General features: G+C 48.8%; 1 protein-coding gene across 3 annotated transcripts in view; it reads left to right on the forward strand.

The window, feature by feature from the left end:
* GABRQ (gamma-aminobutyric acid type A receptor subunit theta) overlaps window positions 1-11913 on the forward strand; it is an 83482-nt gene extending 71569 nt beyond the window's left edge. For 2 of the 3 annotated variants that reach the window (XM_075007645.1, XM_075007646.1), the window contains exons 6-9: window positions 4697-4834; window positions 7077-7229; window positions 10698-10942; window positions 11536-11913. In XM_075007645.1, coding sequence (XP_074863746.1) covers window positions 4697-4834; window positions 7077-7229; window positions 10698-10942; window positions 11536-11913 — 914 coding nt within the window. Of the gene's footprint in view, window positions 1-4696; window positions 4835-7076; window positions 7230-10697; window positions 10955-11535 lie in introns of all 3 variants that reach the window. The other variant, XM_075007644.1, reaches the window with a different exon arrangement.
* The last annotated feature ends 5965 nt before the right edge of the window (window positions 11914-17878 follow it).

Consider the following 17878-nt stretch of genomic DNA (forward strand, 5'->3'; position numbering starts at 1 on the left):
CCTCTCAAACCAAAGTGTTAGCATCTGAGCTACATTTCCTTACAGTGTGCAAAAGATCCATGCAGCGGGAGGTTTATTACCTTAATGCTTTTGTCTTTTTTGGTGCACCTGAAACTAGCACAGCTCCATTTTGTTTCCTTCCTCCTTTGCATGCCAGCAGCACATCTTGGAATAGAAACACTGGGTGGGTTTTGGCTTCAGTGCTACCTAAACAGTGTTTACAAAAAACACCAGAGCACCCCTTTCACAGCTACAGGGTTGTGGATTTATGAAACAGCCATGAGCATGTGGAATCCAGAAGCCATTCTCCTCCAGCACAACAGCTTATGAGAGTTGCATGAGGGGTCAAATGTGGGGCACAAGTTGTGGGGTATTCGTGTGAATCCAAAAAATTGCCCCACTCTTGGATACAAAGGAGTAAGGAGGCTCAAAGTAACTATGCGGAGCAACAGCGTGATAGTACATCTCTGTGCTGTACTGCTCTCGGGAGTCTTCTGAGAAGGGGGAATGAGTCGTTCTGGCCTGAATCCCATCCCATGACTGCAGCACTGTTAGCTCCTCTTTTCTGCTCCAAATAGCAATAGTAGAGGCCCGTTGCAGAGTCACGCAGCTGAAGCCAAAAGAAACCCCTAGAGCATCTGGTCTCAGCCGCAGTGTATCACAGCCCGCTGAAGACCACACAACCATCTCCACCCTGAACCAACCACCAGAATTAGGAATGAAGTATTACAGTTCTGAAGGGAATAAAATGGTGTGTGCCACAGGCAGGGAATAGAAGGAACCCAGGTGCCCGAGGCCTCTGCAATGGCAGGAATTGATTAAGAAAGAGCTCGTGTAGTTGAACAGTTAGTTTGTGGCAGGCTGGGATGGAAATCTAACCCACTGTAGCCTGCGAAGTGCTATCTGTCCATGTGCATCTCTGTGCAAGAAGTTACCTCGTATACATTAACCTACTCCACTTTGAAATGGGGATGGGTCAAAATCCGCTCTGGAACTTTCAGAGCATGGCTGCGGCAGCAGGGCTGCATGCACCGGGCCCTGTAGGTTTACCCCCAGCTGTCTGTCTATGCAAGCCCCAAGCGAGGACTACCGAAATGATGAATACCGCATGGTATGGGAAGATCAAGCTGGATGAGGGGAGTGGCATCATAAGAATCACAGCAGAGAGGAGGCTACACTTTTATACCCTTGTGAGCTGAGAGCTTGCCTCCTGCAATGCAGCTGCTTCTACACACTCCCCTCCTGACAGTTGTACCGATATTCAAGAAGGGAAGTGGGATGATATTTTAACTAGCAGCCAGTTGCCTGACATCAGTCCTCAGCAAAGTAATGGGAAAACTGATCTAACATTCGATCGATAAAGAATTGGAATATAACCAATGCAGTTAATATGTCTTCCTGGGAAATAGTCACACGGGCTTGATTTCATTCTTCGAGGGATAACAGTTGTGGTTGTTTGAGGTCAGAGACTGAGACTTTCGGGAGGCATTTTGACTTAGTGCCCCGTGACATTCGGATTGAAAAGAAATTGTCCTACCTGGTGTCCACAGAGCACATGCTAAATAGGTAAAAACTGGCTAACTGACGGATCTCAAAAAGTAGCTGCCAGTTGCTAGTCATCACTGAAGGAGGGGATTTCTGATAGAATTCCTTAGAGATCTGCACTGGGACCAACACCATTCAACATTTGCATCAGTGTTCGTGGGGGAAATATAAATCACTGCTGGGCAAATCAGTCCTTGACAACAAAGAGTGTCAGGATGGTAAATAATCGGAAGGACAAGGAACTCGTACAAAGCCATGTGGGCTGCTTCATAATTTGGGCCCCTACAAAAGTCATGTGTAGCCAAGTGCTTAGGTATGCATCTGGGAATAAGGAATATAGGCCAGATGTGCAGAAGTGGGACTGGACCCTGGAAAGTAGTGACTCTGACAAGGGCTGAAGGGTCGTAGTGGGAAAGCAACTGAACATCAGCTCCCAGTCCAATACGATGGCAAAAAGGGCTAATGTGATCTTTGACAGTCTGGGCAGGGAGACAGTGAGTCAGTGCGGGGGAGGAGGGAATTTTATCTGCATGTGGTATTGGTGAGGCTCATATTAGGGTACTGCCTCTGGTCTGGTGCCTGCCATTAAAGTGCAGAGGATGCAGAAAAGAGTCTCGGAAATGATTCAAAAGCTGGAGAAAATTCCATCCAGAGAGAGACTTAAAGAGCTTGATCTGTAAAGCTTATCAAAAAGAAGATTAAGAGTTGACTTGATTAAGGTCTATAAGTATCTTGATGAGGCGAAAATACTGGCCTCTTTAACCTAATGGAGAAAGGCAGAACAAGAGCCAACAGCTGGTAGCTGAAGTCAGACAAATTCAATTTAGAGATTAAGCCATTTTTTTAAGTGAGGGTGATTAACCATTGGAAGAAACTCCCAAGGGGAGTGGTGGAGTCTCCATTTCTTGATGCCTTCAAATCAAGGCTGCCTACCTGTTTGGAAAAGATGTTTTAGGCAAACACACACAAGGCATTGAGCCCAGTACAGGGGTTAGTGAGTGAACTTTCATGGCCTGTGATTTACAGGAGCTCTGACTAGAAGATCTAATGGTCCCTTTTGGCCTTAAGCTCTATGGCTCTGTGTGGCTCTGGTTACACTACAGCGCTCTGTTGACAGAAGACACTGTTGGAAGAGATTTCCTGGCAAAACTTCTGTCCACAGAGTTCAGCCACACACAAAAGCCAATCGGAAGAGTGCTCTGCTCTGTGAACATAGCACCAGACCACCTGGCCACTCTCTTGACAAAACAGGCACCCTGAAGCACAGCAGACTGGGCTGCCCCTTGTTCTGGATGCCCTGTCTGTTGAAAGAGGGCTCCCCAGAATGTCCACACAAGTTGTTTTTTTTTTTACAGAATCTGTCCACCGCTGCGTTGTGCCTCATGGCTGAGAGGCAGAATGCTGCCAGCGAAAGTGCTGAGTTTTGTTGACAGTTTGCACGTGGACGTTCCACCACTTTGTCGACAAAACCAGGATTTTGTCAGAAAAACTCGCAAATGCAACCGTAGCCTCTGGGCTTCGGACCTGACTGTCATTTTAGTCAATGGCAGTTTTGCTACTGACTTTAGTGGGAGCAGGAGCGTCAGCTACACCTCAAGTGTGGTGCAGATCTTCTCCTCCCAAAAGAGAGAATAAAGGATTCAGCAGGACCCCAAGCCCAAAGCACCAACCTACCAAAGAGCTTTCATGGGCTGGACGCTCGGCTGGTTGAACCTGGGTTTGAAGTCAGTGTTGCTAGGCAGTTTAAACCAGTTGTAGATCTGGTCTAATGTTTCAAAGCAGCTTTGAATAAATGTGATGATGTCTAAGGCTGAGTGACTCACTATTTTTCTGCAAGGCAAGTGCAGAGACAGTGCGAGTTTTACCTCCATCCTTTGTCTCAACTCCATTCTGGAGGGACTTCATACCTCTAGGCCCTAGGAGGCTTCCTGGTCCATCTCATTCTTGGCCTCTCTGTGGACACTACAATCGGTGTCAGTTGTGGTGGTGGCTATATGCTGTTGACGCTTTCCCAGTAAGAATTCCCACTCCCTTTCATACAGTCTATAAAAACGCCTTGATGCTGCAAGGACTCACATTTGATGCAGGGCTGATACGCTGCAGTGCGTTGGCTCTGAACGGAGGATATTCACAGATGCAAGTAAGGTTTGAAGCACCTGGCAGAGACTTCTGCAATAAAGCCCTTAGACTCTTACTCTCCAGGGTGCAAGGTGAAAACAGGCCAAGGAATGGGTGTGTGATCATCATGCCAAGGAAGCACCTAGCTGCCTACATCTGTTATCAGCCCCACTCCTGCTAGTGGGCAGGAATAGTTTAGCAGCTGCTCTCGTTAATGCTGGATTGGGTTCCCCTGCACACCTAGGCCTGCCCAGCAATAGTTACCTTGTGATGATGCATGCAGATTCCCTTGTGCATGCTGTACAAGACCAGACCCAAAGGTCATGACAGACAAGGCGTGCATTCAAACCAGTTACACTGAAGTGAAACATTTGGTAGTTCATTACTGTTTCCCAGAGCCAATGATCCAGGCCTCTCCCCCACTAAAACTCTTTAAAATAGCTGCCTAATGAAGGCATTCCCCTATCCAAGAGGGACTGTCCAACTATTCCCAGCTAACGTTTTGACCTAGGTGAAATTGTTGAGTCTGGAAGAGAAATGCCCAAATGTTGTGGGTTTTTTCCCCTCATTATTGCTGCTATTCATAATCCACCACCTTGTTGCTCTTGTATTTTGTAAGCAGACAGGCACCAGTTTCATGGGCCACACCAGAAAAGCATTGTGTGAGCTCCCCAGGGCGGTGTACAGAAATAGTTTCCTCATGGAGAACTTGTGACTATTGTTTAGAACAGAGGTTTCTGATGTATAGATTCTCCCCATTCCTCTGCTAAGCGGACCAAGGATCATGTCACCTCCCTCTTTCACCTTCCGCTTCTTAGGCTTCATAAGGAGTTCTGGCCACTTGTTCCTTTCTCCAGGTAGCTGTTCTACAAGTTGAGCTAAGGAGCAAAGATGCAGGAAGAGGTGGGGTGTGTTTGGTGTGCACTGATAAGTGGACTCCATTGGGATCCCATGGGAAAAGTCTGTATAGAAATGGAAGCACTGTTAGCCAGGACTCATTAACTTTGTGTGTACGGTGTTTCCCCACTCACAGATGGCTACACAGTGGACGACATTGTGTTCTTCTGGCAAGGAAACGACTCAGCTGTCACAGGGATGGAGATGCTGGAGTTGCCCCAGTTCACCATCATTGAGCAGAGACTGGTCACCAGAGAAGTGGTCTTCACCACAGGTGGGGTGCGGTGCAAAGGGGTTTGGGGAATACTTAAACGATGCTCTGGGCAAAAGTCATGCAGCTGTTTTTCTAAGGTAGCTATAGCTGCACTTGCCGAGGATGTTTGAGAACCTGGGTTCTAATCTTAGAGCACCCCTGTGGAAAATTGGTGTCTTCCATTCCTGCCAGCACTGCTTTTTCAGATCTATGACCCCAGGCAGCAGTAGATGAATGGTGCCATTTTTTGCAAATACTCTCAAGATTGCCAGGCCAAAATGCTGACTTCCCTCAAACAGGGCCTCATTGGTAGGTTCCCAACTTTACCACTCTTTCTATGTGATTTCCAAGTGGCCCTTGAAACACCAATAAAAAACAATAGGAAGAATAACATTTTCATAAAACCAAGCTGTCAGCCTATGGATAAGAAGCAGTGCAGCAGAAAACGACCTAGGGGTTATAGTGGATGAGAGTCTGGATATGAGTCAACCGTGTGCCCTTGTAGCCAAGACTAACAGCATACTAGGGTGCATTAGGAGAAGCATTTCCAGCACATCTAGAGAAGTTATTATTCCCTTCTGTTCAGCACTGGTGAGGCCACATCTGAAGTACTGCATCCAGTTCTGGGACCCCCAGTATGTGGACACACTGGAGAGGGTTCAGCGGAGGGCAATGAAAATGATTAAGGGGCTGGAGCACAAAACCTATGAGGTGAGGCTGAGAGATTTGGGCTTATTTAGTTTGCAGAAGAGAAGACTGAATGGCAATTTGATAGCAGCCTTCAACCTCCTGAAAGGGGGGCTCTGAAGAGGATGGAGAGAGGCAGTTCTCAGTGGTGACAGACAGCAGAACAAGGAGCAATGGTCTGAAGTTACAGAGACAGAGGTTGGATATTAGGAAAAACTATTTCTCCCAGAGGGTGGTGAAGCACTGGTAGAATCTCCATCCCTAGAGGCTTGTATGTCCCGGCTTGACATAGTCTTGGCTGGGATGACTTAGTTGGGGTTGATCCTGCTTTAGGCAAGGGGATGGACTAGAAGAACTCCTGAGGTCACCTTCCAGACCCAGAATTCTATGATTTTATGAGATGCAAAGCTGTCTGCATGTCACAGGGGAAGGAGCTGGAAAGACTGCACATCTGATGGTTTATTTGTTGCCAGCTCGAGAATTTGCTGTGGTTGGATTTTGGCAGACATTGGCTCTTATGACCTTCTGAATTACATGAGACCACTGTCCAGATCGTCAGTTGATATTATTACAGTGGAGCCTAGGCTCTCCAGCCACACTGGGTTCCCAGTGGTCTGGACACTGAGTTGTCACACAGTGAGGCAGTCTCTGCCCCGAAGAGCCTACAGTATCACACGGTCAAAGTGTGGAAGAGGCACAAAGGCAATGAGAGTTGAAGTGGCTTGTAGATTACACAAAAAAGGAAAACTAAAGACAGACCCAGGTCTTTTTCTTTCCAGTATAGTACGCTAACCATTACACAAGACTTCCACCCCAGTTAGGTGGGTTGCCAGCCTCAAGGGTCCTCTCTGTAATAACACATCATTCCCTTCCTGGGCTATTAAGGTAGCTTTTGAGGCAGGATGATCACCTGTCTTCTCATCTCCACAGCATCTCACTGGTATCCTTCAATGTGATTACTCTCCATCAGAGCTCACATGGAAGGCATAGTACAACTGTAGATGATGATGATGATGAAGATCTGATTTTTAAGAAGGGAGGCAAGCAATGGCAACAAGTTTAAACAAATGACTCTAGGGTTGCCGCTATCTATTTGCATTGCCATTTATGGCAATTGCATGGGGAAAATAAGATTCACAATGGCATGTACGTCTTATGGATGCTCTTGCACATGAAACTGGGAGCTTTATCTGAGTGGTGACACCCTTGTGTGAATAACCACGTGGTGTCTAGCAGAAGAGACCCTCTACCTTCTCCAACTGTTTATGGAAGAATCTGCTCCCATTTAATACCCAGAAAGCCCGATCTCCTTTCCATTCATGGTGTTTAAAGACTCAAGGCAGTGGTGTCACATGACCAGACTCCAGAAAGGCTCTTCCTGAAGGTGATATGCCTATGCTATCCATGGAAAGGCAGACTAGCCAGATTACCTCCCCTGTCCCTACACACTATTGCTTCTAAAGAGGGAGAGAGATGAGTGACTCCCAGATTATTTCCATTCCTGTTCTTGCCCTTGGTCACACCTGCAGCCGTTACCTTCTGCAAATGACATCTCCTTTTGGTATCTGATTGTCAGGCTCTTATCTCCGCTTATCCCTGAGTTTTCGGATCAAGAGGAACATCGGTTACTTCATCCTCCAGACTTATATGCCTTCCATCCTCATCACCATCCTGTCCTGGGTCTCCTTCTGGATCAATTATGATGCCTCGGCTGCCCGGGTGGCATTGGGTAGGTCCCTTTTCACTCTACACTCAATAAGAGCTTTCTTTGGGGCAGGGCGCGCTCTGGGGTTGTTTGGAAAAGAAAAGAACACTCTGATTAAAAGTGATAGAGATTGCACAGCAGAACAAAGGTACATGGCACCTTCTGTCATCTTCTGAGAAGGTCAAATGTGAAAATACCCCAATGCAGCTGGTGAGATGCAGTTCGAGCATGCAGCTATCCAGGTGTACAGACCTCTGTATGCGTGGCGTATGGGACCCCACAGCTGCAGTTATTGGACTGATCAGCTGTGTGTGATGCAGCAGTCAGACAGACATGCAGACAAATGCACAGGTGATGCATCTAACAGGTGGAATCCCTACACGCTGGAGCTTTTCCACGAGGCAGTCACCCCATACAGACCATGCAGGTGTTCTATCTGAAAAGTGAAGTGGCCTCTTCAGCCCCCTCCCCGCCACCCTCCAAATCAGAGGCAGTGCTCAGCGATGCTGCCCCAAGACGGAGGTTGCGGTGTTTTGAAAGTAACAAGTCTCTGAATCACGGACCAGGGCCTGCTGCACTCTGCCACCCCTTTTCCCGGTGTACCTTACTTCCCTTGCCAAGAGGGTCAGCTGCGCACCTCAGAATATCGTGGAGGATGGAGGTAAATCTCCATCCACTCCCCACTCCTGCAAACCCAGTCTCTGCCTGTATGGCCAGTTGCAGCTGCTCCTTTCCTTCGTACGTCTCAGCAATGTGGGTAACCTATGCAGCGAAGGAAGAAGGACTCTCGGGAGTTGCTGTGCATGTTTATGATGCTATTTTCAAAATGCCTGTAACCTGCTTATCACCTGAATTCGGTTCTTCAGATCTGTCAGGGAGACTTGTTGCCAAAAGACTAAGTCCACAGAACATCTGAAGTTTCAGAATTCAGTTCTGATGAGCCACCCCAGTACATAAGTGCACTTGAATATCTTTTAATGGTGGAACATGGCCTGTTCTTTCACAGAGGTGCAGCTGAGAATGGGCATCCCAGCCCTTGTTGCAAGTTGTCTGCTGGCCCTTTTGCACTGTCATTCTCTGTCATTCATTTTGCTAACCTGTTCTGTAAACAATTCAAAAGTGGGGAATTAGCATCTCCAGCTCAACTGTCTGGGGCATGGGGGGTAATGCAGGACCCAGGCACACGCCTCTGGCCCCAGCAGTCTAGGCGGTGATAACACAGTGTTCAGACTTAACAGTTGCTGTGGGGGAAGTACTGCCACCCCAGAGATGGGTGGTAGGAGGGTGTGGGCCCACCGGACTCTATGCCCCGGCCCAGGGCCCTACGAGCACGAGAGAGGCGTGTCTCTGGGTCAGTGGGATTCCACAACACGCCAACAGTACCTCTCCGTGTGTCATGCGGAGATCCACAGTTGGGCTGCACTCTGATTCCCTTGGGCTGCTTCCTAAGATCTCCCTCGATCGTACCTGCACTCACTGTGCTTTCCGATAAACTTCAGCAGCGTCAAAATTAGACTCTAAAACAATGGGCTAAATGAGCAGGCTTCCTTTGTCATAACTATGTGACTACCTAGATGGCATTTTTCACTCAGGGGCATGTCAGTGTGTGACTATCTATCAGTTGAATGGGAGGCAGACAAAACAGCTCAGGACACTGGATAGACAAAAAGGCGATGAACAAATGTCTATGGACACAGTGAATGTGCGCAGTGTTAAAAATTCCCATGCTACTTTACTATTACTAATAAAAACATATTGTCTGCCCTGAATAACTTGCCCTCTAATTAACATAAGACAAATTCAGGAGAACAAATTTAGGAAAGCCCTCACAGGGATGTTTTCTTAAATCAGATCCTGTGTGCGGGAAAGGTGAGGCTGAGGAGAAAAGCGGTGGGTTGACTGAAGAGGTGGGTTTGAAAGAGGAGTTGAAGGAGGGATGCACTGGAACAGGGGCAAGCAGCACAATAAATGGATCTAAGGAGAGCAGGGACGGTCAGGTGAGGGAACTGAGTTCAGTGCAGGGAGTTAGAGGCGGGTTAGATGTTCAGGGGAGCTGAAACGTAGGCTGGATCTTTCACAGGAGAAGAAGTTGTTTGGATTTGCTGCAGTAGAAGAAAGGAGGCCAAGAGGGTGAGTCAAAAGAGGGGCGATGCAGACAGGGCCATGGGAGAGCAGGTGAGTTTGGCAGTGGCCAACTTTAGGGTGGAGTTCATAGACCAGAAGGAAGAAGGCTGCTGTAACAAGAGGTAACCAGTGCACAGACAAGAGTTTTAGCAGTGAGGGAAGGATGGACATGGGTGTTATACGGGGCAAAGCAAAAGACTGGATTTTGGAGAAGGAGACAAATGTGCCCAATGGGACCAGACTGGTGAGAGGAAGGACAGTGGCTGCTGGACACACAGCAGAAAAGCTCAGAGAGGGGTTTAAAGATCAGAGAGGGGCACAGTGAAGGGCTTGGAACCCTCATCGAGGTTGTTTTTGACACAACAGGCACAGTGAAGGTCACAGAGAAAATGAGAATGAGTGAGCAGAGGACGGGATCTTTGGGATTGCCAACAGCCAGGCGAGGACGTTGAGGATCATTAGAAGAGACACTGACAGGGTGATCCACATGGTACATGGAGAGCTGAGCAGTGAAAGCCAAGAAAGGAGAAAGCTGAGGGGGTGGGTAGAGTGCTTCCCTGCCTCAAAGGAAGAAGAGTGGTCAAGGAGAGCCCGTTAGCTGTGAGAAGGCTGTCGGCAACCTTGTGAGGAGCTGAGAGGCTGAAGCATGGGGAAGACAGAGCGGCAGGGCAGTGAAAGGAGCTGGAGGAGAGAGAATCAAAGCTGTGAGAATGAACAAGACACTTTGTGATTCCGGAGGCAGAGTGGGTGAGGGAAGGAAGGCGGTCATGGGTCTGAGGGAAGTTTACATCAAGATGGGTGGAACATGAGTGGGCTGGCGGGGGAGGGAAATGAGGAAGCGAGTGGTTAAAGAGAGAGAATGTGGGCGGGGGGGGCAGGATTAGTGAGGCAGCAGGAGAGGAAGAAATGGAGTCCAGGGGCCAAGTGAAGGAGGGGCAGAGAAGAGAGTGAGTGTGACGAGCAGAGAGCACAACGGGGTGTTTTCTCTCATGCTGAGTGGAGGAGGAAAGGAGCGAAGAGATGGAGGCAAGTGAGAGGGGGCTAATAGAGGACCATCTTGTACCCTCCTCTCTCACCACACCCACCGTGGCCCTGGCAGTTCACTGTAGGGTTAGGGGGTACGAGATGGTCCTGTGTTAGCCCCCCGTTGGGAGCTGGCAATTAGAACCTCTCTCGTCGATCTCTCAGCCATCCAGTTTATCTCCCTCTTCAGCAACACCTGCTGGGAAAGAAAGGGGCTGGAGCACCCGAGAGGCCTGGCCCCCTCTGCCCAGCCCTGCACTGCTCTGGCAGAGGTGAGCGTGAGTGAGTTCCACGTGATGGCACCGCCACGTCTTGCTAACGGAACATGGGGCCTTCTCATTGCAGGAGTCACCACAGTGCTCACCATGACCACTATCAACACTCACCTGCGAGAGACCCTCCCAAAGATCCCCTACGTCAAGGCCATCGACGTGTATCTCATGGGCTGCTTTGTCTTCGTGTTCCTGGCACTGCTGGAATATGCCTTTGTCAATTACATCTTCTTCGGGCGGGGCCCTCGCCAGCAGAAAAAGCAGAGCGAGCGGCTCAGCAAGGCAAACAACGAGCGCCACCGATACGAGGAGAAGAGGGTGAGGGAGCAGGTTTGTCCCTTTCCTACTTTTCTAGCAGGACAGTTCAGAATTCTTCACTTTTGTTCAGTCCTGGAGTGCCCGTGAGGGACTGTCCCCTTTGTAACAGATGAAACCACCACCCGTGTCCTCTGTATACGAGGCTGAAGTGTACATCCTCAGCAAACAGAGGTCCATGAGGTCCAAACACTCCTGAGATTCGAGTGCTCCTTCAGTCCTCCCTCTCCACACTGACCCATTCAGTCAATCCTCTTCTGAGAGGACGAGGGTGTTGCTACAAGTGTATTCTGCACTACCAGAGTTGCACTTTGTCCTCTTCTTCTGGGGGAAGGACGTGCCGTGCTTTAGGAGTCAGCCCCTGCCTTTACGATGATGGAGCGAGTTCTTCAGCCATTGCAGTAGCATCCCTTGTTTTTAACAACAGAGGACCAATGCTTAACCTGCATAGAAAAGCCAAGCCAGGGCATTATTGTTCCCCAGCCAATAGCCCAGAACAATCCCTGAGGCTGGTGGAACGAAGCAAGGGATCAATCTGGCCCCATGTGTGCTCTGCTCAGAACATCACTGATGTCTCTCTGTCTTCCCCATTCCAGGTTGACCCTTATGGCAACATTCTCCTCAGCACCCTGGAGATGAACAACGAGCTGCTGGCCACGGACATGATGGGCAGCGTCGGCGACTCTCGAAACTCTGCCATGTCCTTCGAAGGCTCAGGAGTCCAGTTCCGCAAGCAGCTGGCCTCTCGTGATGGCTTTGGCCACCACCCTACCTTAGACCGGCATGTCCCACTGACCCACCACACTGCTGCCCGCAACCGTGCCAACTGCCGTCTCCGCCGGCGGTCCTCTAAGCTGAAGCTCAAAATCCCGGACCTGACAGATGTCAGCACCATTGACAAGTGGTCACGGATCATTTTTCCAATCACCTTTGGATTCTTCAACCTCATTTACTGGTTGTACTATGTAAATTGATGCCTGCAGCCTCCAGGAGCGATAGGGACAGACACTCAGACAATGACAACACAGGAGCGCTGTGGTCTTTTTGGTTTGGGTTTTCTCTTTTCTCTTATTATTATTTCCTCCTTCAGTTGGTAGGTTTATTCTAAGCTTACTTTCTGTTTTCGGCACATTAGAAACACGGAGCGTGGGGCAGGTGGGGCGGGGAGTCAGGAAGGGGTCTTGGGTTTCAGGAGGGGTGGGCCTTGTCTTGATTTCAGTTTTTTTGCTGAAGAACTTCACCCTTGTCAAAAAGAAACCAACCCAAAATCAAAAACAAAGAAAGGTTTAAAAAAAGAAAAAGAAGAAAAGAAAAGTTTGAAAGGAACTAAGTCCAAAACGGGGCTGGAGAAATAAGCTATCTTTGAATGTGCTCAGTGATGTGCTGCCCACGCCTCCATTTTACCACTGAAGTCTCATCTCTGTGTTCTTGATCATCTAATTTTTTTAACCTTTCACTCATTTTCACTCTGAGCCCTTTTTCATCAATGCCCCTGTGGATTCACTGAGAGCGGGGAGTTCCATTCTTGCACTGCATGGTCTTTCTTTTCTCTCTCTCTCTCTCTGTCTCTTGCTTACAGGTGTCAAAGAATCTTTTAAACAAACAGATTATTTATTTTGGAACAGCGGGGTGGGGGGGGCATTGGGAGCTATTGGGGGAGGGGAGAGCTAGGGCGGTGGGGCGGGGTAGGGCGGTGGGGCACATCTCATAAGCAAAGGCACATTTGCAAGTTGCCTTTTTCCACCTTCAGGGGTTTGCAAGCTGTTTTTCCGGTGTGAGCATGCGAGCGAGCGTGCGTGCGTGCGTGCGTGCATGTTTTCTGGGGTCGGGAGGGGGGGTTTTGTAATTTCTTTTGTAGAAGGAGGACACAGGTCATGTTTAACCGGCGGCGTTTCCAGGGGAATAGCAGGGTTTTGTGCGTGAATTACAATGGCAGAAAATGTTGGGGAGGGGGAGTCCCAGCCTAAACTAGGCACACAGTGAGAGACACAAACATTCAGAGGATGGGGCTGAGATTGGCCAGGAAACGAGCACAGCTGTCTGGAAGTGGCATGGGAGCTCTTGTTGACCAAGCTTGAGTCAACCCTATAATGAGAGGGACAGCGATGGGTGTTGCTAACATTCCCCACCCTCCATCGTGGTGTGCTGAACCCCCCTCTCAGTGCACAGCATTCTGGTTTCCACACTACTGTTTTTTTTTTTCTTTCTAGACTTCTAGGTGGACAAACATGTAAGTGGCAGCTGTCCCCTTTCCTTAGAGGCAAGGGATGGGATCGGCTGCCCGCTGACACACACGTCTTAAGCCAGGCCTGTCTGCAAATCCACAAATGCAGCTAGTAAGTGGACAGGCACCCACCACTTCCCCTCTTGCGGAAGGCGTAATTAACTATTCATCAGAGTTCCACTGAGCTAGGAGAAGCATCACTCTGGAAAGCGATGATCTCCCAAGACTGGGTAGGAAACACTGGCCCTGTCGGTGTTTGAGGAAGCCCTAAGTTGTCAGCGGCTTCCACCATTAGCACTTGTTAATGGTGCACAAAAATAACTTGTCCTGGGATGTTAAAACCAACGTTTTCCAAAGAAGCTGGTGATTTTGGGTTCCGCCGTTTTGAAAAAAAAGTTGGCCTAGAGTATGTCCAGTACAATTGGACATCAATAAAAGCCATGACAAAATACATTCACAAGTGCAAAATTTTAACCAGAGGCTTGTTCTCCTGCACGCCTGCCATATATGGGCAGTCCTAGAGAACTTTGCTTTTATGCACTTGAGGTTATATGGGAACCAGGCATTCATTGCTGATAGTGTAAACCTCCCTGTTATTGCGCACGAGCCTCCTCTTCCTTTCTCCCCCCTCCATCCTTGGTTCCCACTGGCTAGCAAAACTCAGAGCTTCTGAGACCATATTCTCAGTGATCCATGCACTGGTTATGTATTGATTTATTCACTAATTTGTGTCCATACAGTGCTTGGAAAATGTCAAGCACTATAGACCAGACCTGGCACTGCGGAAGGCAAGGAGAATTTTGCTGTTGACATTGGGGGTTACAGGATCTGGTCCTACAGGAGTAATGAATATTGTTATTTTCATATGAGCAATGTGTCTTATACATTTTCTACTTGTAGGATCCTAGACACACAGAAAGGGGATCCACGCATCTCATTTGCCACCAATGTATCTCTCTTGCACTAATACAATTGCCTGTGCACAGGTACACCGCCTCCGCAATTCTTCAGTCGTGCTCACGTTTCCAATTACGCTTGCAAAAGAGGATTTGTGTTTTATTCATGTCAGAGGACAATGCTGTAGTAAAAAAGTTTCGCCAATGCTGTCGCCTTTGCAGTGCAGGTGGGATTTTAGTGGAACTACTTTCCTGTAGCGAGAGCGAAGGGCTGATGTTTGAGCTCAGGCTGAGTGCGCTATTAGACCTGCTCTGGTGAGTCGTGTGCATATGGTACAGTGCGTAGTCGCGCTCAGGCAGTATGCAAGAAAGTAATTTGCACTTGGTAGCAAGTTTCCATTGATGAATGGTTTTAAAAGAGTTACAAACATTTAGGAGAAGTATAGCATGGTCCAGACAGCCATGTCATGTCTTATAAATAGAAACACATCAGAAGGTGTTACTGGTAGTTATAAGCCATGGTCACGTGCTACCTGCTGACGTGTGGAATTTTCATAAGTGTCTATAACGCTTGATTGGCCATTTACTAAAATATCAAATTACTGTTTATGAATCCCATGACTGTGGACCCTCAATATGAAGTTTGGCCAAAATACACAAAAGGCAGCTACACGCCGTGATGCCTTCATGCGGTAGATAAGGAACAAGGCAATGGCCGAGTTAGAGAGGAGATGACGCTGTGGAATATTGTTCAGGAGCTGCTGTCATTAATTCTTCAGGGATGGGAAGAGTGGCTAATAGTCCTCACTGGCTGGGGGAGCCTCAGCCTCCGGGACTAAATGTTTAGATCTCTCAGCCAGCACTGATACCCGGCAGCGATAGAGACACTTGGCTATGTTGAGCGGATGGAACTCTAATGAAAGTTAATCACCACCTGGGCTCTCATCCCTAAATTGACTGGGGCTCCTACCAGCTACTGACTAAATCCAGGCTCCATAATTACTCTCGATAGCCTTTTGCAGCTGGAGCATGAACACAGAGTCTCATACTTACTATTCAAAGTCTAATCAGGGATTGAGCCCACCGTGCCATAGCTCTGTTCAGAGGCTCCAGCAGTCAGGGATTAAGCCATGGTCCACCGGTGATGCAGCCACCTGGGCATTTGATTCAGCCTCCTGTGCTATTGGCTGGGTTCTCTTTCTTATCAGGAGTTGTCCTACTTTCTTTCTTTGAATATTTCTGACATGCCATTACTGGGTCAGGTTTGCTTGAGAGAATCAGGCTTAGTATGTCCAAACACTCTGACTACTGGGTTCTGGCTTATGATCTTGCCAAAGTGTGGGTCACACTTTTTGCAAAATGTGCAAAAATCAGGACTTTTCACGCCTTCCAGGGACTGCTTCCTAGTGTCTGGGGACAGTATAGACTGTTGGAGAATAAAAAAGCCCTGTATGTCAAATGACTGACAGGTGTTAAATGCAGGATAAATGCAGGAGAACCCTGAAAACACCTCCCTGCCAGGCAAAAGCTCTACTCTTTCTACTCCACAGCTGTTTAGAGAAAGAGATGTTACCTGGGGAACCAGTGATTCTAGGAACATCTTTTGAAGGAAACTGCTGATAGGAGGAAGAAACTTAAATCTGCTGTGACAAAGTCCCTTGTCAGCCTCTGTTGGTCCTGGCGGATCTGTGCTGCCTCAGAGACTCACGGAGGCCCCCCTTTTGCCCAGGCCCTTCCAAAGGCAGGGGTCTCCGCTTAGCGAGCCAACCTCATCTTAGGCAGGACCAGTACAGGGAGAATAATACCAGCCCCCTTGCAGGCCCGCGCCTGCTCCAGTAAAGTGATCCCTCGGAGGAAGGGTGGGGGGAGTCCAGACCCACCCTCTACCCTGGACTCCGGCCCAGAGTCCCTATGAGAACAAGAGGCAACCGGCAGGACCTTTACCCCTGCCTCACCCGTAGCCTCACCCTGGGCCGCTTCGCCCCCCACTTCCCCGTGGTACCTTTTCGCTCTGCTCCTGCTCCTGCTCCTGCTCCTGCTCCTGCTCCTCTGGCGCACCTCCCAAAACCTTCCCCCCGCTACGAGATGGTGAGCCCTTTATAGGGAGCACAGGGCCTATATGACCAATGAAGGTCTTGGCCTAGACAGGGAACAGAAATGCATTGGCCCACCACCCAGTACACTGTCCTTCTGGAAGGCTCTGGAAGCTTCCAGGTAAGGGTCTACCACCGGGTTTACCACACTGCATACAATGTTCTTACAACTTGCAGGCTTGGGAAACTCCCTTAAGAGTCAAAGGGGGGAAAGGGCAACATGCACCCATAGAAAAGTAAACACAAGGCAAGTTCCATTGGAGGTGTGGGGCGAAAGCATCACTCCGTCTTCATGGCTGCTGTCCCAGCCCTGCCGCCGCTGTCTTCAGATCAGCAGCAGGCAAGTGTTGCCGCTTAGACAAGTTCAACAGCTGCTGTCTCTTCAGCGGCTCCTATCTCATTTTCCCCATCCCGCTTTTTGCTGTTCTTTTCCCAAGAAGACAGTGAGCGTTTCCCATCTATAACACTTGCTTTCCAGGCTGGTGGCCCTTAAGGCAATCAGGCTGTCATAGACCCCATCACTCATGTTGGAGTGTCTGGGTGACTGCACCTGTCTTCCCCACCAAGGGCGTCCAACTTAGGCTCCAGAACTCCCAGCCCTGCCTCTGTTGAGCAAAATCTTGCTGCCTTCTCATTGGTTTTAAGGCTGTGCAGCTCCTTAATTTACACAATCTGGTTCACCAGGGATACTACTGTCTGCCAGCACCTGCATTTTGCCTTCTCTCTGAAGGCTATGTGCAGAGCATGGTTTGCAGTCATGAGTTACCAACCAGTTCTTTTTAAAGAAGCACATTTATTCATACGGTGAAAGCTTTACAGAGAAACCACAGTAGAAACAATAAAAGAACTGGCACATGTGCCAAAAAGTTTCCCAGAGGTCACCCAAGCTCCAGCCTTGGGTCCTGGTGGATCTTAGTCCTTCAGAACCCAAAACTGGGCTTTCTGCCTGGTTACAAGTTCACCCGTCCTCACAACAAAGGCCCTGAGTCAATTTAAACATGCACTATTTAATCCAAATTCCTTTCTTTGTCTGCTGGCCTTTGGAGAATCCAGTCAAAGTAGTATATGTGACTCTCCCCTGGGGGTCATTCCTCTCTGGGGCAGAGGGTTAGCCTGGCTGATTAGCCTGAATATCACCATCCGCCCTGTTTCATTCCTGGAGGAGCTTCCCCCGTTGAGTAAACCACAACCATTCACAAACTTTTCATTTACAACAGTGGACTCTGAAGATACTCTTTAGGGATGCAGTATCGGCCACAGCTGCAGCCACCCATTCTGTTTGGGTGAAGCTAGGGCAATGGGAAAGAAAGGAACAGACCGTACTCCCCTTTGTCAAAGCTTCTGGCATAACCTCCCGTGTTTCCTCTTTGCAGCAGAGGTAAATGTGTTCCAGGCCCCTCAGATTAGGCCAGGGTTGCTGTCCATTGCATTACATACCTGGTGGTGATTTCCAGCAGGAGAGAAACCCCATATTGCATGTGGTCACCAACAGTGACAAACAAACAAACAAAAAAAGTGCTTGTCCTTTCCCAGAAAGTGTAAGAGAGGGGGGACAAGGAGGAGGAAAAGGAAGAGAAATCGACCTGGAAATTGTCTCAGGAGAAACATGGCCAATTTGCCCCAATTGTTTCATTTTCTGACACTGGTACAGGGCTTTCACTCAGGGACCTTTGGGCTGGAGACTTTGGAAGTATATCCTACCCATCCTCCACCCATCCCACTCCTT

The sequence above is a fragment of the Carettochelys insculpta genome, chromosome 13 (assembly GCF_033958435.1).
Source record: "Carettochelys insculpta isolate YL-2023 chromosome 13, ASM3395843v1, whole genome shotgun sequence".
NCBI classification, from domain to species: Eukaryota; Metazoa; Chordata; order Testudines; family Carettochelyidae; genus Carettochelys; species Carettochelys insculpta.